At 42.0% G+C, this 19,091-nt stretch overlaps 1 protein-coding gene across 1 annotated transcript in view; it reads left to right on the top strand.

Annotated features, from left to right (window-relative positions):
• FBLN7 (fibulin 7) overlaps nt 1-19,091 on the top strand; it is a 47,623-nt gene that overhangs the window by 11,165 nt on the left and 17,367 nt on the right. The window contains exons 3-4 of the mRNA XM_060248245.1: nt 5,860-6,030; nt 18,467-18,592. Of these exons, the coding sequence (XP_060104228.1) occupies nt 5,860-6,030; nt 18,467-18,592 (297 nt within the window). The remainder of the gene's footprint in view (nt 1-5,859; nt 6,031-18,466; nt 18,593-19,091) is intronic.

The raw sequence follows: 19,091 nt of genomic DNA, 5'->3' as shown, positions 1-19,091 counted from the left end.
AAGATCTATCGTGTCTCCTTTGTCCACATGTTTGTTCACCCTCTCAAAGAAATGTAACAGGTTAGTGAGGCAAGATCTTTCCTTACAGAACCCATGCTGAGTCTTCCTCAATAACCCGTGTTCATCAATGTGCCTTCTCATTCTGTCCTTGATAATGGTTTCTAGCAACTTTCCCGGTATTGAAGTCAGACTGACTAGCCTGTAATTTCCCGGATCTCCTCTGGAACCCTTTTTAAAGATGGGGGTGACATTTGCTACCTTCCAGTCCTCAGGAACGGAGGCAGATTTCAATGAAAGATTACAGATTTTTGTCAGAAGATCCACAAGTTCAACTTTGAGTTCTTTCAGAACTCTCGGATGTATGCCATCCAGACCCGGTGACTTATTAGTTTTTAATTTGTCTATCAGTTGTAGGACCTCCTCTTTTGTCACCTCAATCTGACTCAGGTCTTTCAACACCCCTTCCAAAATTAGTGGTTCTGGGGCGGGCAAAAAGTTCTCGTCTTCCACAGTGAAGACGGAGGCAAAAAATTCATTTAGCTTCTCAGCCATTTCCCTGTCCTCCTTCAGTAATCCTTTTACCCCATGGTCATCCAAGGGCCCCACTGCCTCCCTGGCTGGTTTTCTACTTCTAATATATTTGAAGAAAGTTTTATTGTTGGTCTTTATGTTTTTGCAATATGCTCCTCATAGTCCCTTTTTGCCTGCCTGATCACAGTCTTGCATTTGATTTGCCACAGCCTGTGTTCCCTTTTACTAATTTATTTATTTATATTTTGACTTATATCCCGCCCTTCCCACCGAAGTGGCTCACTTGGACTGGTTTTCCACCGCTTAAAGGAGTCTTTCTTACCTTTTACAGCTTCCATTACTTTTTTTGTTAACCATGCAGGCCTTTTTTTATGCCTGTTTGTGCCTTTCCTAACTTGTGGTATGTATTTTATCTGAGCTTCTAGGATTATAGTTTTAAATAGTCTCCAAGCTTCCCCAAGGGTTTTGACCGTATTTACCTTTCCTTTCAGTTTCCTCCTCACATGCCTCCTCATCTCAGGGAATTTACCCCTATTAAAGTTAAACGTGGTTGTGGCGGTCTTTTTGGGCAACTCCCTATTTATACAAACGGTGAAATCAATAACATTATGGTCACTGCTCCCAAGCGGCGCAATCACTTTTACATCTCTCACCAAGTCTTGGGCATTACTTAAGACCAAATCCAGGATCGCCCCACCCCTGGTAGGTTCTGAGACCATCTGCTCCATAGCACAGTCATTGAGAGCATCAAGAAACTCAATCTCTTTCTCTCGACCAGAACACATATTGACCCAATCAATCTGTGGGTAGTTAAAATCACCTATTACGACACAGTTTTTATGTTTAGCCGCTATCTTTAAGACTTCCATCATATTATAATCGTCCTCTTTCTTTTGATTTGGTGGGCGATAACAAACTCCCATAGTTAAATTTCCTTTTGGGCCTTCTATTTCAACCCAAAGCATTTCTAAAAGGGAATCTAATTCTCTGACCTCAGTCTTACTGGATTGTATATCCTCTCTGACATACACAGCCACCCCACTTCTAACCCTTCCCTCCCTGTCCTTCCGATATAACTTATATCCAGGAATCACCGTGTCCCACTGATTCTCCTCATTCCACCAAGTTTCTGAAATTCCCACAATGTCTATGTTTTCTCCCAACACTAAGCATTCCAATTCACCAATTTTACTTCGAACACTTCTAGCATTTGCATACAAACATCTATAATTTCCCAGGCAAGCTAGGCCCGCCACCTTCCTCCTGCCGCCTCGAGACTCTGGCAGACAGTCCATACTTCTTGTCACCATCACAGTGGACAACTCTGATCCGTTACCCGGTAGAAAAATAGCAGCCAACCCTTCATCTCTTTGAAACAAGTCCTTCCGAACCGGAGACATTTCATCTCCTGTTGGCTTTCCCCCAAGATTTAGTTTAAAAACTGCTCTGCCACCTTTTTGATTTTAAGCGCCAGCAGCCTGGTTCCATCTGGGGACAAGTGGACACCGTCTCTTTTGTACAGCTCCCGCTTGTTCCAGAAAGCATCCCAGTGCCTAACAAACTTAAACCCTTCCTCCTTACACCATCGTCTCATCCACACATTGAGACTTTTAATTTGTGCCTGTCTCTCCTGCCCTGCGCGTGGAACAGGTAGGACTTCCGAGAAGGCTACCTTGGAGATCCTGGCCTTAAGTCTCCTGCCTAGCAGCCTAAATTTTTCCTCCAGAACCTCACGACTGCATTTCCCCACATCGTTGGTGCCAACATGCACCACGACCACAGGCTCCTCCCCAGCACTGTCTATCAGCCTATCTACTACACGCATAATGTCCACTACCTTCGCACCAGGCAGGCAAGTCACCATACGGTCAGTACGTGGTTTCGCCACCCAGCTGTCTACTTGCCTAAGGATCGAATCACCAACTACCAAAACCTCCCCTCTCCCCCTGCCCAGGGATGGTTCCTTGGTGCGAAAGGATTCCCGCTCACCAACCGAAGAAGAGGTCCCTTCTGAGGGCGCATTCCCCTTATCCTCAGCACAGTGCCCTGTTCCCTCTCGACCCTCACGCTCTCTGGCAGCAACGGGGCTGCTACGTTCAGAGCGGGGCTCATCTAATACGCCCCGAGAGTCTTCCCCAAGTGCCTAACTGACCGTCTCTGCTTCTCCAGGGCAGTCACCTCAGCCTCAAGGGTACGAACTCATTCCCTGAGGACCAGGAGCTTTTTGCATCGAGCACACACCCAAGACCTCTGTCCTTTGGGCAGATAGTCATACATGTGACACTCAATGCAAAACACTGGAAAGCCCCCACCCCCCTGCTGGCATTCTATCTTCATGGGAGAACAGGGAAATCAGGGATCTGGGTTCCTGGTCCTTAGTGAGCCCCTAGGCAAAGAGCCACAGGCCAAGAGCCCTTTAGCTCTCTGGGAAGGCGCAGCTTAAAATGCAAAGAGGGTGGAGCAGAGGCACTCCTAAGCAATCAGCAGCAATCACTCTCAATCTCTTTCACCTTTACCGCACTCAACCAAACAAAGAGCAGTTCCCCAGCTATCACAACTCAGAATTTTAGGCAGTCCCACAAACCTCAGAATGAAGTCTTTCAAAACTCAAGTTCTCAGCAACTTCTCCAGCTGTCTCAGCTATGAGAGCTGCTCTGCTCTGTTCTGCTCCTCTCAGACCTCTGTGAGATGTAACAGGTTTCCATAAAGGAATTCCCATTAGCAGCCTGGCTGCAGCATTCTGCACTAGCTGAAGTTGCCAGATTTGGGACAAGGGCAGCCCCATGTAGAGGGCATTATAGTAATTCAATCTTGAAGTGACCGTTGCATAAATCACTGTTGCCAAGTTGTCGCATTCGAGAAAGGGAACCAACTGCCTTGCCATCCGCAGATGGTAAAAGGCTGACTTGGCAGTGGCCGCTACTTGGGCCTCCATTGTTAGAGAGGGATCCAAGAGCACCCCTAAGCTTTTAACTTTGGGCACCAGCATGAGCTGTGTTCCATCCAAGGTTGGTAAACCGACCTCCTGTCCTGAACCGTGGCGACTCAGATACAGGACCTCAGTCTTCGTTGGATTTAATTTCAGTCTATTCAGCCTGAGCCATTCTGCCAAAGCTTGCAATGCCGTGGACAGATCTTCTGGGGTGGTCGGACTGGCTGCCCATCAACAGATAGACCTAGGTGTCATCTGCATACTGGTGACAAGGTGGGGTGTAAATTCAATTTCCTCCTCCTCCTCCTCTTCTTCTAATATGAATATTTGCAAATATATTACAGAGATATTAAAATGCAAGAAAATTAAACCTTATCAGTAAGTAAACTAAGAGCAGGTTTCAGAATTATCAGTTTTCATAATGGTATTCTAGATTTTCAATAAGTGTGTAATATCTACTTTATTTCTGGAAGAAGGGTTTTCTAAAACAATAACTGTTCTGTTTCTTTTTTCTATATTTTAAAAATGGAAGATGATTTTGCATCCCCTAAAGGGTAGTGCCTCACTAAGCAGCCCCAATTTTATACTCCAGTATGCTTTTTAAAAAATCTCAGAGAGACTTTGTGAGTACACATCAGTCATAACACTGACAGCCTCCATGAAGAAAGGACTATTATCTCTGGGATAGGTAAGACACCTGTATTAGAAGGATTTTCAGCACAGACACAGAATGCCTTCAATACGGAATGTAAATTAATTAGTTCTGTTGAATTCCTTAGATGGCCCATCCAAAAAAAAAGCATATGGCTCTCATTCAATAGCAAAAGATATAGCTGCTTGTGGGATTTGTGAAACAAGCCTCACAGGCAGACACCAAGCAGTTCACAGCCAAAATTAAAATGGAATCTAATTGACAACAATGGGGGTGGGGATCAAAAAAATTCAAAACAAAAACCAGCCACCAAACAGAAAGGCAAAATCACTCATATAAGCAGCAACAGCAAAACAATTAAGACATACAACTATAAAACAGCAATCAGTGAACACACTCATCAGTAACACCAGCAGTATTAAAAACAACCATATAAATCCAAGCAAATTAAAATAGCATTGTCAGGGAGCAAAAATGCCTAGCACCCTCAGGAATAACATGGTTTTAGTGAACCTGTGGAAGGTCAACAGAAAGGTGGTATAACAAACAACTGACATGGTGGGCAGTTCCTGAGTCTGATAGCCACAACTGAAAAAGCCCTGGTTGACATTTGAAAACTTTGGCCAGTCCAGAGAAAGATAGTACTATTTGATCTATCTAGTTTGATCAGACAAGTCAGTGATGACTAGAAATGCAATCCTATGCAGAATTACACCCTTCTAAGCCCATTGACTTCAATGATCGTAGAAGCATGTAACTCTGCTTAGGACTGTATTGTACTGTCAACAAGACTTAAGTATGACTAACATGTTTGGACTGGGGCTCTGTTATACTTGGCACTCATGAGGCACACAGGGTGCAGCTTGTAACAAGCCTTGGCAAGCACAAGTTTTCCAGAACTTGCCAAAATTTGCTGGTAAATGCATAGAACCAGCTGTCCAGTTCATTTCCATGCGCAGGCTTTTCAAAACCAAGAACTAGTGGATTCGAGAAAAAGAATTTTTTTATCTAAAATTTAAGTAACTGTCTCAGGTTCTTGACCCATTTCCTGATGTCTTTGGGAGTCACCAGCATAGAGAAATTATGCACCTCTATAAACTAGAGTTGGGTTTCATATCTCCATAACTGGGTCATTTGTAAAAGTTCCAATGGAGCAGGGAACAATCTGAGGATCAGATATAAAAGAGATACATTTGGAGCAGCTACTACAAAAACATATTTTGTGCATGCTGAAGTAGCCTGCTTTCAGAAGGATTCTTTTGAGTGGGCCTTTGATACCTAATTTTTGTCTTTTTTGGAGGGGTCGCTGTTGTTTCGTAGTATAGGCAAGCAAATGACATCTTCAGCATGAATTCAGTTAGTTCACTATGGAGCCTCCTGGCGCAGAGTGATAAAGCTGACGTACTGCAGCCCTAAGCTCTGCTCACGGCCTGAGTTCAATCCTGGCAGAAGCTGGGTTCAGGTAGCCGGCTCCAGGTTGACTCAGCCTTCCATCCTTCTGAGGTCAGTAAAATGAGTACCCAGCTTGCTGTGGGGGGAGTGTAGATGACTGGGGAAGGCAATGGTAAACCACCCTGTTAAAAGTCTGCTGTGAAAACGTCACCAAAGAGTTGGAAATGACTGGTGCTTGCACAGGGGACTACTTTTTTAATGGACATAGTAATCCATACCACAGCACACCAGAGTATTATGTGAAGTTTTGTCTGGTAGCTGCTAACCTCTATGAATCCAACTGTATTTGTAGTGTTCTGCCCTGCACAAGAAGCCCCTCCAAATGGCAAAAGATTTGGCAGCAAGAACATGGTAGACCATGAAGTTCATTTCACCTGTGATCCTGGATTTCAGCTTGTTGGTTCCAGCTCTCGAGTGTGTCAGCTAAATGGTAGCTGGACTGGAGAGCTTCCTCAATGCAAAGGTAATTTGTCCTTTTGTTTCTTTGTCCTAGATGCCCTCTATCAGGTTAGCAAACACGCCTGTGCATGGTATGGTTAGAAAAATGCCAGCAAGGTAATGATGCCTATGTAAAATGTTATTCCTGTTTAGTGTGTAGGATTACTCTGCAAGAATAACTAATCAAAAGTGCACCCCCCCCCCTCTTTGGTTTATTAAATCAGTTAATAGCACAAAAATAACAGCCTTCTTCAAAGGATACATGAAGAGTTCTTGAACCTTTGTGAGTTCATACATAGTAAATGCAAGGTCAGCTCAGTCCAACTGGCAATATAGACAGTACAGTGTATGGGGCATCAAATTTCAGGGGCAAGGGGAACAGGCTATTAATGAAAATTCTCAGAGGAGAACACAGTTGCCCCACTTGCTCCAATATTTTTGAATGACTGAGGGTAGGTAGCCTATTTTCCATAATTTCCCAGCTACAGCTCTTTGCCATCACTGTGTTCATTCTGTAAACTCTAATGGTCCCGAGCAAGCAACACTTCATCCCCCTTTTCCCCTTCTCATTCATAGCTAGAGGCTCTGGTGGAGCAGACAGGAGGAGTTTTTCTTGGATAGAGTCAAGGGATGGTGTTGCAGTTATGGTGGGTGAGAGAGGGTGGAGGATTCTGAGGCCACTACCTACTGGACTGAAAAAGTTCAATCCCCCACTCTGATGTCTCCTATGAATTCTTTATACCCAACTACCCACAATCTGATAACACAAACTTTGAGTAAAGAGTTGGTAGTTTGTAAGCTATGTGCTCCCTAAAGGGTTTCTTATCTGGTAAACTGCTAGACTGAAGGTTGTAATTAAAAACATAAGAATACAAAAAAAAAAACCCAGGCTAGATAAGACCAGTGGCCCATCTAGTCCAGCATCCTGTCTCACACAGTGGCCAACCAGTTCCTTAGGAAGGCCAGCTATAGGGCATAGAGTCTGAGACCTTCCCCTGCTCTTGCCTCCTGACTCTGGGATTCAGAAAATCAGTGACTCTGAAAGTGGAGGTTTCTCTCAGTCACCATAGCTAGTAGCCATTGATAGACTTATCCTCCATGAATCTATCTACTTTTAAAACTGTTTATTCCTGTGGCCATCACTGGCAGCAAATCCCACATTTTAATCACAGTCTGTATGAAGGAGTATTTCCTTACCCCTCCTGAACCTGCTGCCCATCAGTTTCATTGGATGCCCTCAAGTTCTAGTATTTTGGGAGAGGGAGAAAAATTCCCCTTTTTCAGCTCTCTCCGTGCCATGCATCATTTTATAAACCCCTATCATGCCCCACCAGTCATCTCTTTTCTAAACTGAAAAATCCCAGACTCTTCAGCCTTTCCTCATAGGGAAGGTGGTCCAGTCCCCTAATCATCTTGGTTACCCTCCTCTGCAATTTTTCCAGCTCTGCAATATTCTTTTGGAGATATGGTGACCAGAACCAGGGCTTTTTTTCTTCTTCCTTTTTTTCAAACAGGAACATACAAGAATGCATTTCCGGCTGGCTTGGCACCAGGGTGTGTGACTTAATATGCAAATGAGTTCCTGCTGGGCTTTTTTCTACAAAAGAAACCCTGAACAGAATTGTACACAGTAGCCCAAAAGAGGTCACAGCATAGATCTATACAATATTGGCTTTTATTCTCAATCCTATTCTTAGTAATCTCTAACATAGAGTTTGCCTTTTTCACCACTGAAGCACACTGGGTTAACACTTTCATTGAGCTACTCACTACAACCCCAAGATCTTTTTCTCTCTAAAGATGCAATTACATGAGCGATTTGACCAGCCATGGGCATCTATTCCCCATGCCACTCCCACCCCTACCACATCTTACAACACCTCCTGCACATGCAGGAGCGTTCTGAAAGCTCCTCTAAGTGCATGTGCAACCAGGGCCTGTGTCAGGCGCAGTTCATTGCTGCAGCATATCTCTTTCTGGGGCAACTTTTTTAAAGCCAAGAGACCACTGTAGCAAATTCCTAGTGTGATCCTACCCTAAGTCTCAGCAACTTTTATCACTATTTGACTATATTTTATATTTGAGGGCTTTCCCCCATTGACAGAGGGTTGGTTCTGGCCCCATACTGTCTTGTTTTATCTCCCTCATTTCACATACATTTTCCTGCCTTCTGTTTTTGCTTCTTTTTGGTTTTCCTCTGTTTTTTTCTGGTTCTTTCAAGACCAGTTTTACCGCAATCTTTTTCTGGATGCCAATTTCTGATTAATCTTTTCCCTTGTGTGTAATGTTTTTGTCAGTTTTCTTTGTCCTTTCCACTCCCACCCACCTCCATTCCACTTTTCAATTATTAGACTGTCATAATTGTCAAACCTCTTCTTCTCCTTCTCCCACCCCACCCTGAACCTGACGATTTTTTTTTAAATAAAGAGTTAAAATATTAATATATCAACATGTTATTGTAATGGTAGGTTTAGCTGGTTCTTTGAATTCCAGTTTTTGTGTTTTTAAAACAAGTGTCTAATTTCTTCCTTTGCAGAGATATGCCTTTTCCCATATATTTCTGCTAAGGAGGGGATTGAAACCTTACTAAAAAAAACAACTCACTTTTAAAAAATGGAATTTAGAAAATAAGAAAGTCTGCTGAACTTGTAATTACAACAGTATATTGATATATCAGTATTTTAGTCCTGTTTTTTAAAAACGCAGTCATGATATTGATAGAAACATCCAGACAAAATAAAAAGGGTGGTGCTGTGACACCACCAATGACAATACCAATGATGACAGCACCTCTGCTACCTTTTTAAAAAAAAAATTGTTATGCCAATAAAGGTTTTTGGAATTGGATGACAGCACCCTCCCTTTAAAATCCAGATTATTAAAGACACATGTGGAAGAAAATAAACTGGCTCCACAACTGTGAAAATGCAGTGGGAGGGCAGACGTGTGGCAAACCCACATCCAAACCAATTCCACTGCTTCTGAATCAACTGCCAAGAAATTCACAAGTAAGTCTAGTGTGTGGGAAAGCCCTTTGACTAGACAGACAAGAAACAAATGGAGATGAACAACAAATATTTAACAGAAAATAAAGTATTTGACATGGTAAGGATCTTGTGTGAAAATGCTTCAGTATATAAATTAAACTGCTTCTCCACTTCACCCCCATAAGCTAAAAGTTTTCCCCAATCAGAATAACCATGTTGTAGCTGAGCCTCAGTTAATATAAATTCTGAGGGGTGATTTGATTCCCCTTTTTCCAAACATGTTATCTCAGCTGACTAGGTTTCCCAGGAACCAAACAGACCAGATCCTCTCCAGATTCAAGGCTGCTCTTCTAACACACAAAGCTCCTGTTCACAGAACCTGTACATGTAATTAGGAATATCAAGTCTTTAACAGGATGCTTATTTGTCTCACTAAAACAAATTTTCTTGCCTAAGCCAACTCTAAACTCTAACTAAAAGCAGCAACAACAACAACCCTAAACCCTGACTGAAGTGATGCTGTTATACATAGTCACAAATTTCTCTGAGGAAAAAATTTTCCTCTCACTTCTTAAATGGAGGTTGACTCACCCCCATCCATCCAGTGGAGTTCCATGGGCTCTGATGGCTGACAATCAGTTGGATTTTCTAGAAGCCAAAATCACAAGGATTTGGAGATAATTGCCATAGTGGGAATAGTTTATCAGTGTGAGTTGCATTAGCCTAAATAATTTTGATATGTACATAATGGCAAGTAATCAACATCCTCTCGCAATATAATTTTACCCCTGAAGGGGATTCTATCATTCTTCTACCATCCATTTAAAATAGTAAAATAATGCTTATTGGTGCAAATATGATATTAATCAGAGCAATTGATTTTGAACCAGTGTGGCAGTCATTCTAAACAAATTAATCCAGATTTCACGGAATGATGTTATAGATGCACAAGTGTTATGTGTCCAAATGCTGCTGATTATTTCAAATCCATGCAACTGTTATTTGTTGTGGTTAAGGCTAAAGAACCAAGTATAAATCACATCCTGCAGCTGTTTATTTCTAATAACAGATGCCAGCATCGGAAAATGATACTGGTATGGCACAAACATAGTAATTACTCTAACATGCTTATTTGGAATTATGCCCTTTTGTCAATGTGTAATTGATCCAGATTTGGCAAACAAGGAAATTATACATAATTACCCTGTTAAAAATTATTTACTGGGCAAAATGTTCCATGGTGATGAACAGGCATTTGGATTTGTGTATATATTTTAACTTATGAAACAGCTATTCTGTTAGTCTGCAGTCAGCACACATTACAAGATGTCCCCACATTTACAAGAGTTTTGTGAGTTTGCTATTGTATTATCATAGAATGGGTTGATCATGAGTGTTAGGGTTCAAAAGACATCTTATGGGAGTCGGGATCTTTGACAAAGGAATATTAATATTTCTTTATGACTGTGGATATTTAACAAGGGTTAATCATTTGGAGCTTGTATCTGAAAAGTTCCAGTTAAGTATTCGGAAAATCTTATAGAAGGTAACCCTTCCCAGCCAAGTTCCTCTGTGTGTGTATGTGTGTGTGTGTGAGAGAGAGAGTTTATCTTGAAGAAGGCAGAGAAGCAGATAAAGAACACATTGTGAGCTAGAAGAAGGTGAAACCCACTGGTATGCAGAGTCTCCTGAGGGGGGGTGGGGATGTCTGCTGAAGAGCAGCAGATCTACTGTGTTTTAGGGATGCTGCTTTGCTTCCACCTCTGTTCTAGTTGCATATTTATAAATAAAACAAATATTACAAAGACATCATAAGACTCCAATTTCTAATTCCTCAGGGACATGGAGCCAGTGTAACACCAATAAGCATTCTAAATCAAATCAAGTCTGAACTCTTGCTAGGAGCTAATATGACCAAACTGAGGCTATTGAATTTTGGTCACATTATGAGAAGACAAGAGTCACTGGAAAAGTCAATAATGCTAGGAAAATTTGAAGGCAGCAGGAAAAGAGAAAGATCCAACATGTGATTGATTGACTTAATAAAGAAAGCCATGGCCCTTAGTTGCAAGACCTGAGCAAGGCTGTTAAAAATAGGATATTTTGGAGGTAATTAATTCAGAGAGTCACCATAAGTCAGAAATCACTTGACAGTACTTAACACACACTCACCATAAGCATTTATTTTAGAGTGTTCAGAAAGTGGTACATAGCTTACTGCAACAATTCAGTACTTTGGGGGTTGATTACTGGATGCAGTCAGAGAGACTAGACTGCAAAGGTCTTCCAGTCCATGTACACAAGATGTGTTAATGAATGAATTAATTATCATATGGCGTTGTGTGAAGAACAACCAGGAGATCTGGAGATTGTCTGGCAGCCAGCCACAGGCAGGTTCTAGTTCTTGGGAAGAAATTTCCCTGCAGTGGCTCAATAAGTATGGATGGCATTCCACTGTTCTCTCTCCCAGAAGTATTTGGCAGAATACTTGACAGCTAAGTGTAAAATCCTTGAAGCTTACATGAAACTTTCTCCAACAGTTGAAATGGATTTTTTGGTTAGCTAAAGTTAGCCCTATCTTGGCAGATTTTTGAAGCTAAGCAGGGTCAGTCCTGGTTAGTACTTGGACTGGAGACCACAAAGGAAGTCCAGGGTTGCTTTGCAGTGGCAGTCAGTGGCAAAACTCTTGACCTTTAAAACATATGAATGTCTCTTGACCTTTAAAACATATGGGGCCATTGTAAGTCTCCTGCAACTTGAGGACACTTTCTGTCATCAAAAGCCTCACAAATTGGCCTTTCTTATGCCTAACCAGCAACAGGATATCCATTCATTACAATACCTATGACAATGATACTAAAGTGTATTTTTGCATTCTTTAACATGTATTTTCCATTGGGCAGAATGTATGCTTTTTAAATAGCTTACTATTATTCGTTAATAACAGTCATATGACTTTGTGAGAGAATGCCTGAGTACCTAGAAGCCCCCAGATTCAGCCTTTGGCATGTCCAATTCAAATTACCTCAGCGCTGAAATCACTCATTACTCTTCAAAATAAATGAGTGATAGGTGAACCAATAATCTGACAGGAACCAATAATCCCTATAAATCATGCATATGAAACAAAGAACAGGAGAAAATCTTAGCCTGTCAGGTAAACCTTTTATGGACTGCAGCACTGAAAAGTTATTTTATACCAGTAATACCAGTAGAGGTGTGTTTATTTCTCTTCTTTCCTATATCTTGTTACCCCATTAATTATAAACCCTTTGCGGGATAGGGCGGGGTATAAATTGCAAATTAAAATTTAAAATTAAAAGATTAAAGAGTTCCATCACTGACTTCACATACTATAGGTCAGTGAGGAACTAAGCAAGTTAACTCTGGAGCATCCCACATTCTGTGAAATGATTGCTGCTATTTCTTCTTGTATACCTTGAAGAGTTCTGGGTTTGGGGCAGGCAGTTCTGAGGAAGGCCAGACTGGCAGACACCTGGAGGGAGCTAGCACTCCAATAAGGTTGGGATCTGACATCCAGGATGAGGCAAATGGAAGTTTGTTTATTCTATATGTGGAAGTAGTAGAGCTCACCTAGAGTAGAAGGGTCATACAACAGGAGCTATGCAGGGAGGCAAATTGTGCTGCATAGTGGATGCAAATGGCCTTCATTCCTGAACTGCTTCTGACATGCTACAAGCTTTGCAAATACCATCAAATTTATTGTGTATATGCACACTGCAACTCTAAAAGGTACAAGGAGACTAGACCTTCTGTAATTGATGTTCCTGTGGTGCTATTAGACTTGACGTTCAACCAGGTAATAAAAATGTGTGATTTCCCCCCCAAAAAAGTTGCAGGGTACATCAATTACAGGTGGTGACATTTTTTTGGATTACTCATTAGCAGCATTTTCCACAAAACATGCTCAAAGTCACATATAAAAAGCAGCATAAAAGATATTGTCATACCATATACTATATAATCAATTAATAGTACAACTAAAAGATCAGGACTGGCCCAGAGTTTTTTGATGTCCTGGGCAAACTATGAATTTGACACTCCCATTCAATTGAGAGAAAAGGGGGGAGTCTAGAATGAACATTTGACTTACCTGGCATTCACAATGAACAATGCAAAAATAAAAGTAGAAACTCTTTAAAAGCCCTTCATGTTCTCTCATGGCAGCTACAAAAGACCAGAGTGAATAGATATAGAGATTCTAGAAGCCAGTTAATACCAAGCTTCCCTTTAGGCCACTAGAGGATATTCCTCTCACCTTTTTGACTCCCTTCAAAATCTGGTGTCCTAGACTATCACCTAGGTCTGCCTAGTGGTGGTATGAAAAAGTGTATAAAATGCTGGAAGTGAAGAACCTTGTGCTGAGCCTCAGACTTCAGAGGGGGTCTATAAGAGAATGATAGAAAGGTCAGGACATTGATCAACCTTCCCTTCTACTGCTCTGATGCTAATCCTGTTATGTGTAGATCGCTACTCTTGGGCCGTGGTCAGACATTTAACCTGTCAGCAAAGTGCTCCTGTTTTTGTCCATCCTTACTTGAAATACAGTTGCCCAATCAGACATTCTGACTGTAATCCACCTTGCCAAGTGCCTGTCCCATCACTGACTGATCAGACAGCCTGGCCTTTGTGCATGCACATAAACAATACCAGTGATTGGCTTGCCCACATAGGGACTATTTTCTAGGAGCATGGACTAAACAATGGTTATGTTACTCACATATCTCAGCCTAAAAAAACTTGAAAAAAGTGTTTGCAGTTGCTCAGAATGTGTATTTTGAGGTGTTTAAGGCACCCACAGGCTCCTTCCATCTTTCACCAATTATGCGGTTAAGGTCATATCACTGAGCTTTTAAAAACTGGCGCCGAACCAAGATTGATGGAGACAGAAGTTGCAATGGCTTGATGACACTGGAGCAATCAGACAGGGAAATCCATTCATGGCCTATCATCAAACGTTTAGGACTCAACTTTACGTGCTGTCAAATAAGTCCAGAACTGAGTCAGGGCAGAACAGTTTGCCCTTGACTCACAGACCATTCCCAGATGTTGCTGTCTGGACATGGACTTTAAATCCAACAGGCATCCATGGCTATGTTGGATATAAATGCATGTTTGACCATGGCCTCAGGGAATCTTCCTTCCTGCCAGCCTGACACCTTCTCTCCATACTATGTTACTCTTCTCCATCTTGGCACCATGAGGACAGGACATGCATCTCTATCCATCCTAGCTAGCTAGACTAGATTAGAATCCTATCTCTACTCTGTCCTGTCTATAATTTATTTGTTATATTCAGTTTATTGCTATTTATTGCAATAGAGCTCTAAGTGATGTACAATACAATAGACCATTAAAATTACAGAATAGAGATAAAATAATAGTAAAATAACAATCTAAAGGACATCAAGTGATGTAAATTACAGCTTTCTCCCCATTCTGGACTGTGATTACCTTGCAGGTGGGTGGGTGGAGAGACAGGTAATCTAATAGAACGAGGAGGAGGATGCCTTACAATACAATACAAAACAATACAGGAGGAGGGTGCCTTACAATAAAGTTCCTTACAATAAATAACTCATATTAGTTTTGCAAAAATAAAGAGGCTCCATGTGTAAATTTGTTTCTAGTCAGCACACACAAACCCAGATAGACTCTGCTGCATCATGTGCCTTAAGCACTCTTCTAGCCCAAACAATCCTTTATAAAATACTGACATATCCAATGCAGATTCATCCTGTTTGGTACTAGCAGGAGTGATGGTTTGTTTAGGATAAGCTATTCTAGCTAGGAATGGGATGTGTTCATTATCTGAATCATGTACTACTATTTGAAAAGAACAGGAAAGAATATGTAGTATAGAAATAAAATTATTTCCATTTAATATTTGTTCTTTCTCAAGCATTGCCATTTTATGGCAGAATTCTTAAGCACTGACATTCAAGTGTGTATTTCAGAGGAATGGTGTGTAAGACAATCTCTTCTCCCATTTGCATTCACATTGTCAACTAAAAAACCTGTTAGTATAAAGAATCTTGCTACAGTCTGTGTGGTCAAACTGTCGCATGCCCCTCCTTGGGGCATTTGCACTGTCCAGTCCCCTCTGCACAATGAGTGCACTGCTCATTTAAAAGAAGATTCCCACCTCATGGTGAAAAATGCTAATGAGTTATCTGAGCCATGTAGTTACATCTCTCAGCATTGATGCCAAGGCAAAGGGCTACCACTCTTCAGGGGATGGATGATTCTAAAGAGGTTAGGCTACATCATCCTAGCCGAACAGACATTGTTGATTCTAGTGAGCAGCAGCCAGCCATCTAATCTACCAGGGGTCTTTTTTCACAGTGTCTCCATTAAGCTGAAAAGGTTTTGGCAACTGTCCTCTGGTCAGGAAAAATGGCACTTGTTCCTCTTAGAACACCTGGGCAGTGATTGTTGCTGCAGCTTGCATTCCAGCTTCTGCACATGTTTACCTCCTCCCGTTGCCTAGCCCAGGTGTTGGTAAGGCCCAATGCACATTGCTCACCACAGCCACCCAGATGAGAATCTCCACTCAATCGAAAGTTGTGGTGGGGGGGGGGAATGAAAGCTCCTTGGCTGCTTGTTCAGTCTTTTCATGGTCTGGTGACATCCAATTATTTAGAATATTCTATTGATGAGCAGGAGAGCTTGGCTGCTGCCAGATGCCATTGTAACCCACAAGGTATTCACCGCCTGCTTCTTCAAGGACATTCCACTGAACTAATTATCTTGGCACATAATACACCAGTGAGAAGTGGAAGTCTGGACTGCCTTGGGATGGACCACTGCTGCTATTCTCTGTTGTGTTCTGCTCCAACTGTTGTGGTTTTAGATTTATTTTGATTCATGGACATTTTATAAAGACTGATCTTAATCAAAAGGCAGGATTGTCAGTGCTTTAATAATAAAATTAGGTGAAAAGAAACTGAGGTTCAATCTAGCCTTTCCTTTGTAACAAAGGAATTCAATGGGCTTCTTTTTCTTCTATTCAGTTTCCTTTCATACTTCGACATTTCCAAAGTCTGAGGAAACTGCCTGACTGTGTGGGAAGTTCCCATGTAGTAAATAGATTCCTGAGAGTGAAGGTACAGCCTGATCTTGTCTGATCTCAGAAACTAAGCAGAGTCAGTTTTTGGATAGGAGACTGCCAAGGAAGACTCTGCAGAGGGCAATCACCTCTGCTTCTCACTTACCTTGAAAACCACTTGCTAGGGTCACCATGTCTGAGTCCAGACCAGCAACCTGGAATGCATGGGAAGCATCCCAAATGGGGCCAGCAAAAAATGGAGTGGCAGAAGCCCATCCACACGCTCCCCCACAAAGCACCCATATCCCACACCAGATGCATTTCAGCATAGTCAGATGGCTGTCACGCACCATCCTCGTAGCTTGGTTTGGGTTTCTTTTTTCACCATTCATTTATTGGTCAAGTGCATTAGCACCCATGTGCCTATGTGCTTGGAAGCAATGTATTTTTTTTTTTTAAGCCAGAAGTGGCTTGGGGAAGCCTGGTGGGTTCACACGGCCAATGCACCTCACATATATGCTCCAGCATTCAGACACCTGGGGAGGCAGATGCTGTGTGGCACAAAAAATTGCTACCACTTTGGAAGTGGTAGCTTTTTGAGCCACGGCAGAGATGCCTAAGGACCGGGTGAGTACAGGAGCAGGACGAGAGGCAGATGTGCATGTTTGAATTTGATTTTTTTATCGGTCTGTGAGCTGTCCCTGGTCTGGACCCAGCCCATGTGACTTGATGGCACTTACTAGATAAATATATTCCTGGTGGCTAATACAGCAAATGCTACTTGGTTCAGTGCTGAAGAGTACAGCTCTGTAAAACAGGGCATTGTACATTGCTCTGAACTTCCTCAAAGAACGGCAGGTTAAAAAGTTAAATATTATTCCAGTGATACCTTAGAGAGTGATGGCGCACCTTTTAGAGACTGAGTGGCCAAACTGCAACCCAAAACCCACTTATTTATCGCAAAGTGCCAACACGGCAATTTAACCTGAATACTGAGGTTTTAGGTTTAGAAAAAACAACTCATAGTAGAATTAACAAACTGAAAGAACATTTGGTCTGGATAGCATTTTTTTAGGAAACCAACAAAATAGTAACATGTCAGAATAGGAGAATGATGGCGAGAGTGTCATAAGGCAATATATGGAGGCTGTTCGTTGTTCTGTTGCTTGCAGGTCTGGGTTAAACTGAGAACATGCCTTTCCCAGAGGTGTTCCTGTCCAGCTAATTTACTTTTGAACATATACACTATAAACATTCTTTAACAGTAAGAGTTGTTCAACAGTCCAATTAACCCCCTCACTGGCAGTCTTTAAGCAGCGGCTGGACAAACACTTGTCAGGGATGCTCTGGAGAACCAGAACAGCAGTGCAGCAGTTCAAAAACAGCTTATCAACAATTTGCCTTACGGTCCCTGTAGCTTGAAAGAGCTCTGCTCAGATACTGCTATCAGAAGCATCGTATTTGAAAGCAAGGAAGCCTGCAGTTAATCCCTTTCCACTCCTAAACCAGAGGAGATCCCGGCTGCTGTTTCTGCCAGATTAGTGGGATCCAACATTGTCTGTAATAAACCCACATCCCTTTAAAAAACCGTGCTTGATTCAAGGTCCTGGTCTCTCCTCCCCCCCATCCCCACACACCCATGCTCTCTTCTTCCCTTCGGCTTGGACCATGCCACAACAGTTTTGAAATATGAAACGCAACCAGGTCTTGGCCACATGAAAATGTGAAGCTGCCTTATACCCATCTCTCTAGTGCAGGGGTGGCCAAACTGTGGCTTGGGAGCCACATGTGGCTCTTTCACACGCATCGTGTGGGTTTTGAAGCCCCCACCAAAGAAGGCATTTCTCTCTTTAAACCACTTCTTCAAGCCAAGCCAGCCAATGACTTAGAGAATGCATTTAAAGTTCAATTGCTTTTTTTCCACCTCTCGCTCTCTCCTTCCGCACCTATTTTCCTTCCTTCCTTCCTTCCTGTGCCATAGGTTTGCCACCACTCTCTTAGAGTATCAAATGTATTCCAGTTTAAGCTTTCCTGAATCACAGCCCACTTCATCAGATACACTAACATAAGTATTCCAGCATAAATTTTCATGAATCAAAGCACACTTCATCAAATGCATCTGATGAAGTGCCCTCTGATTCATGAACATTTAAGCTGGAATACTTTTGTTGGTGCATCTGATGAAGTGGACTCTGACTCAGGGCCCTTCAATTCATGTGTAGTTTTCTGCAAGTGGCTAATGCAGCTATCTCTAGAATAAAACTGTAATAGCTCCACATTTTACAGTCCCAAAGTTTTCTGGCCAAATGCTAATGAATTTTCATGAAGAACTTCAAAAGCCACTCAAGGATTTTTTAAAAACAACAATGAAGTTCATAACCCTTTGTGTTTTAATTGCTTCTTAGGTATCAGTGAATGTGTAAGTCATCTATGCCAGAATGGTGGGACATGTGTAGATGGAGCTGACCAGTACAAATGCATTTGTCCACAGGAGTGGACTGGTACCAACTGCCAATATCAAACACAGACAGGTATGTTATTTGCTTAGGTAGGCATTAGAGGCAGAACAAAAACATTTAAGCCCCACAACCCTTTCAAACAAATAAAATAAGTTAGACATGTACCTGCTCTGTGGATATAATTATGATTTGTTATTTGTGCCACATCATGGCCTTGTTTAAATAAGTTGCAAAGGAGATCCCTGTACTATTTGGTTCCCCTGCCCCTCATTTTGCCATCAGTTGCAGTGATCCTGAAAGGTCCAAGAGGTTATTTCTTCTTCTTGTCTGTCCAGCCTTTGGTCTTCTTCCATTTCATCTCAGTTAGTTTGCTGCTCTTGTGTATTATTTCTATCCTCCTTTTCTTGCAAATGGGAATTTGTACACAAGTGGATTGTGAAATCTTCTAGGGCTGCCTTAGCTCAAAAGCAGCATTACACACCTAAGCACCTAACTGGTATTGCCACATTTTGGTTGGCTCTTCCTTCCAGAAAGACACAAGCTTAGAGTAGGAGACAATCTCTGTTGTTGT

The sequence above is a fragment of the Heteronotia binoei genome, chromosome 1 (genome assembly GCF_032191835.1).
Source record: "Heteronotia binoei isolate CCM8104 ecotype False Entrance Well chromosome 1, APGP_CSIRO_Hbin_v1, whole genome shotgun sequence".
NCBI classification, from domain to species: Eukaryota; Metazoa; Chordata; class Lepidosauria; order Squamata; family Gekkonidae; genus Heteronotia; species Heteronotia binoei.
This window is presented reverse-complemented; position numbering and strand designations above follow the sequence as displayed.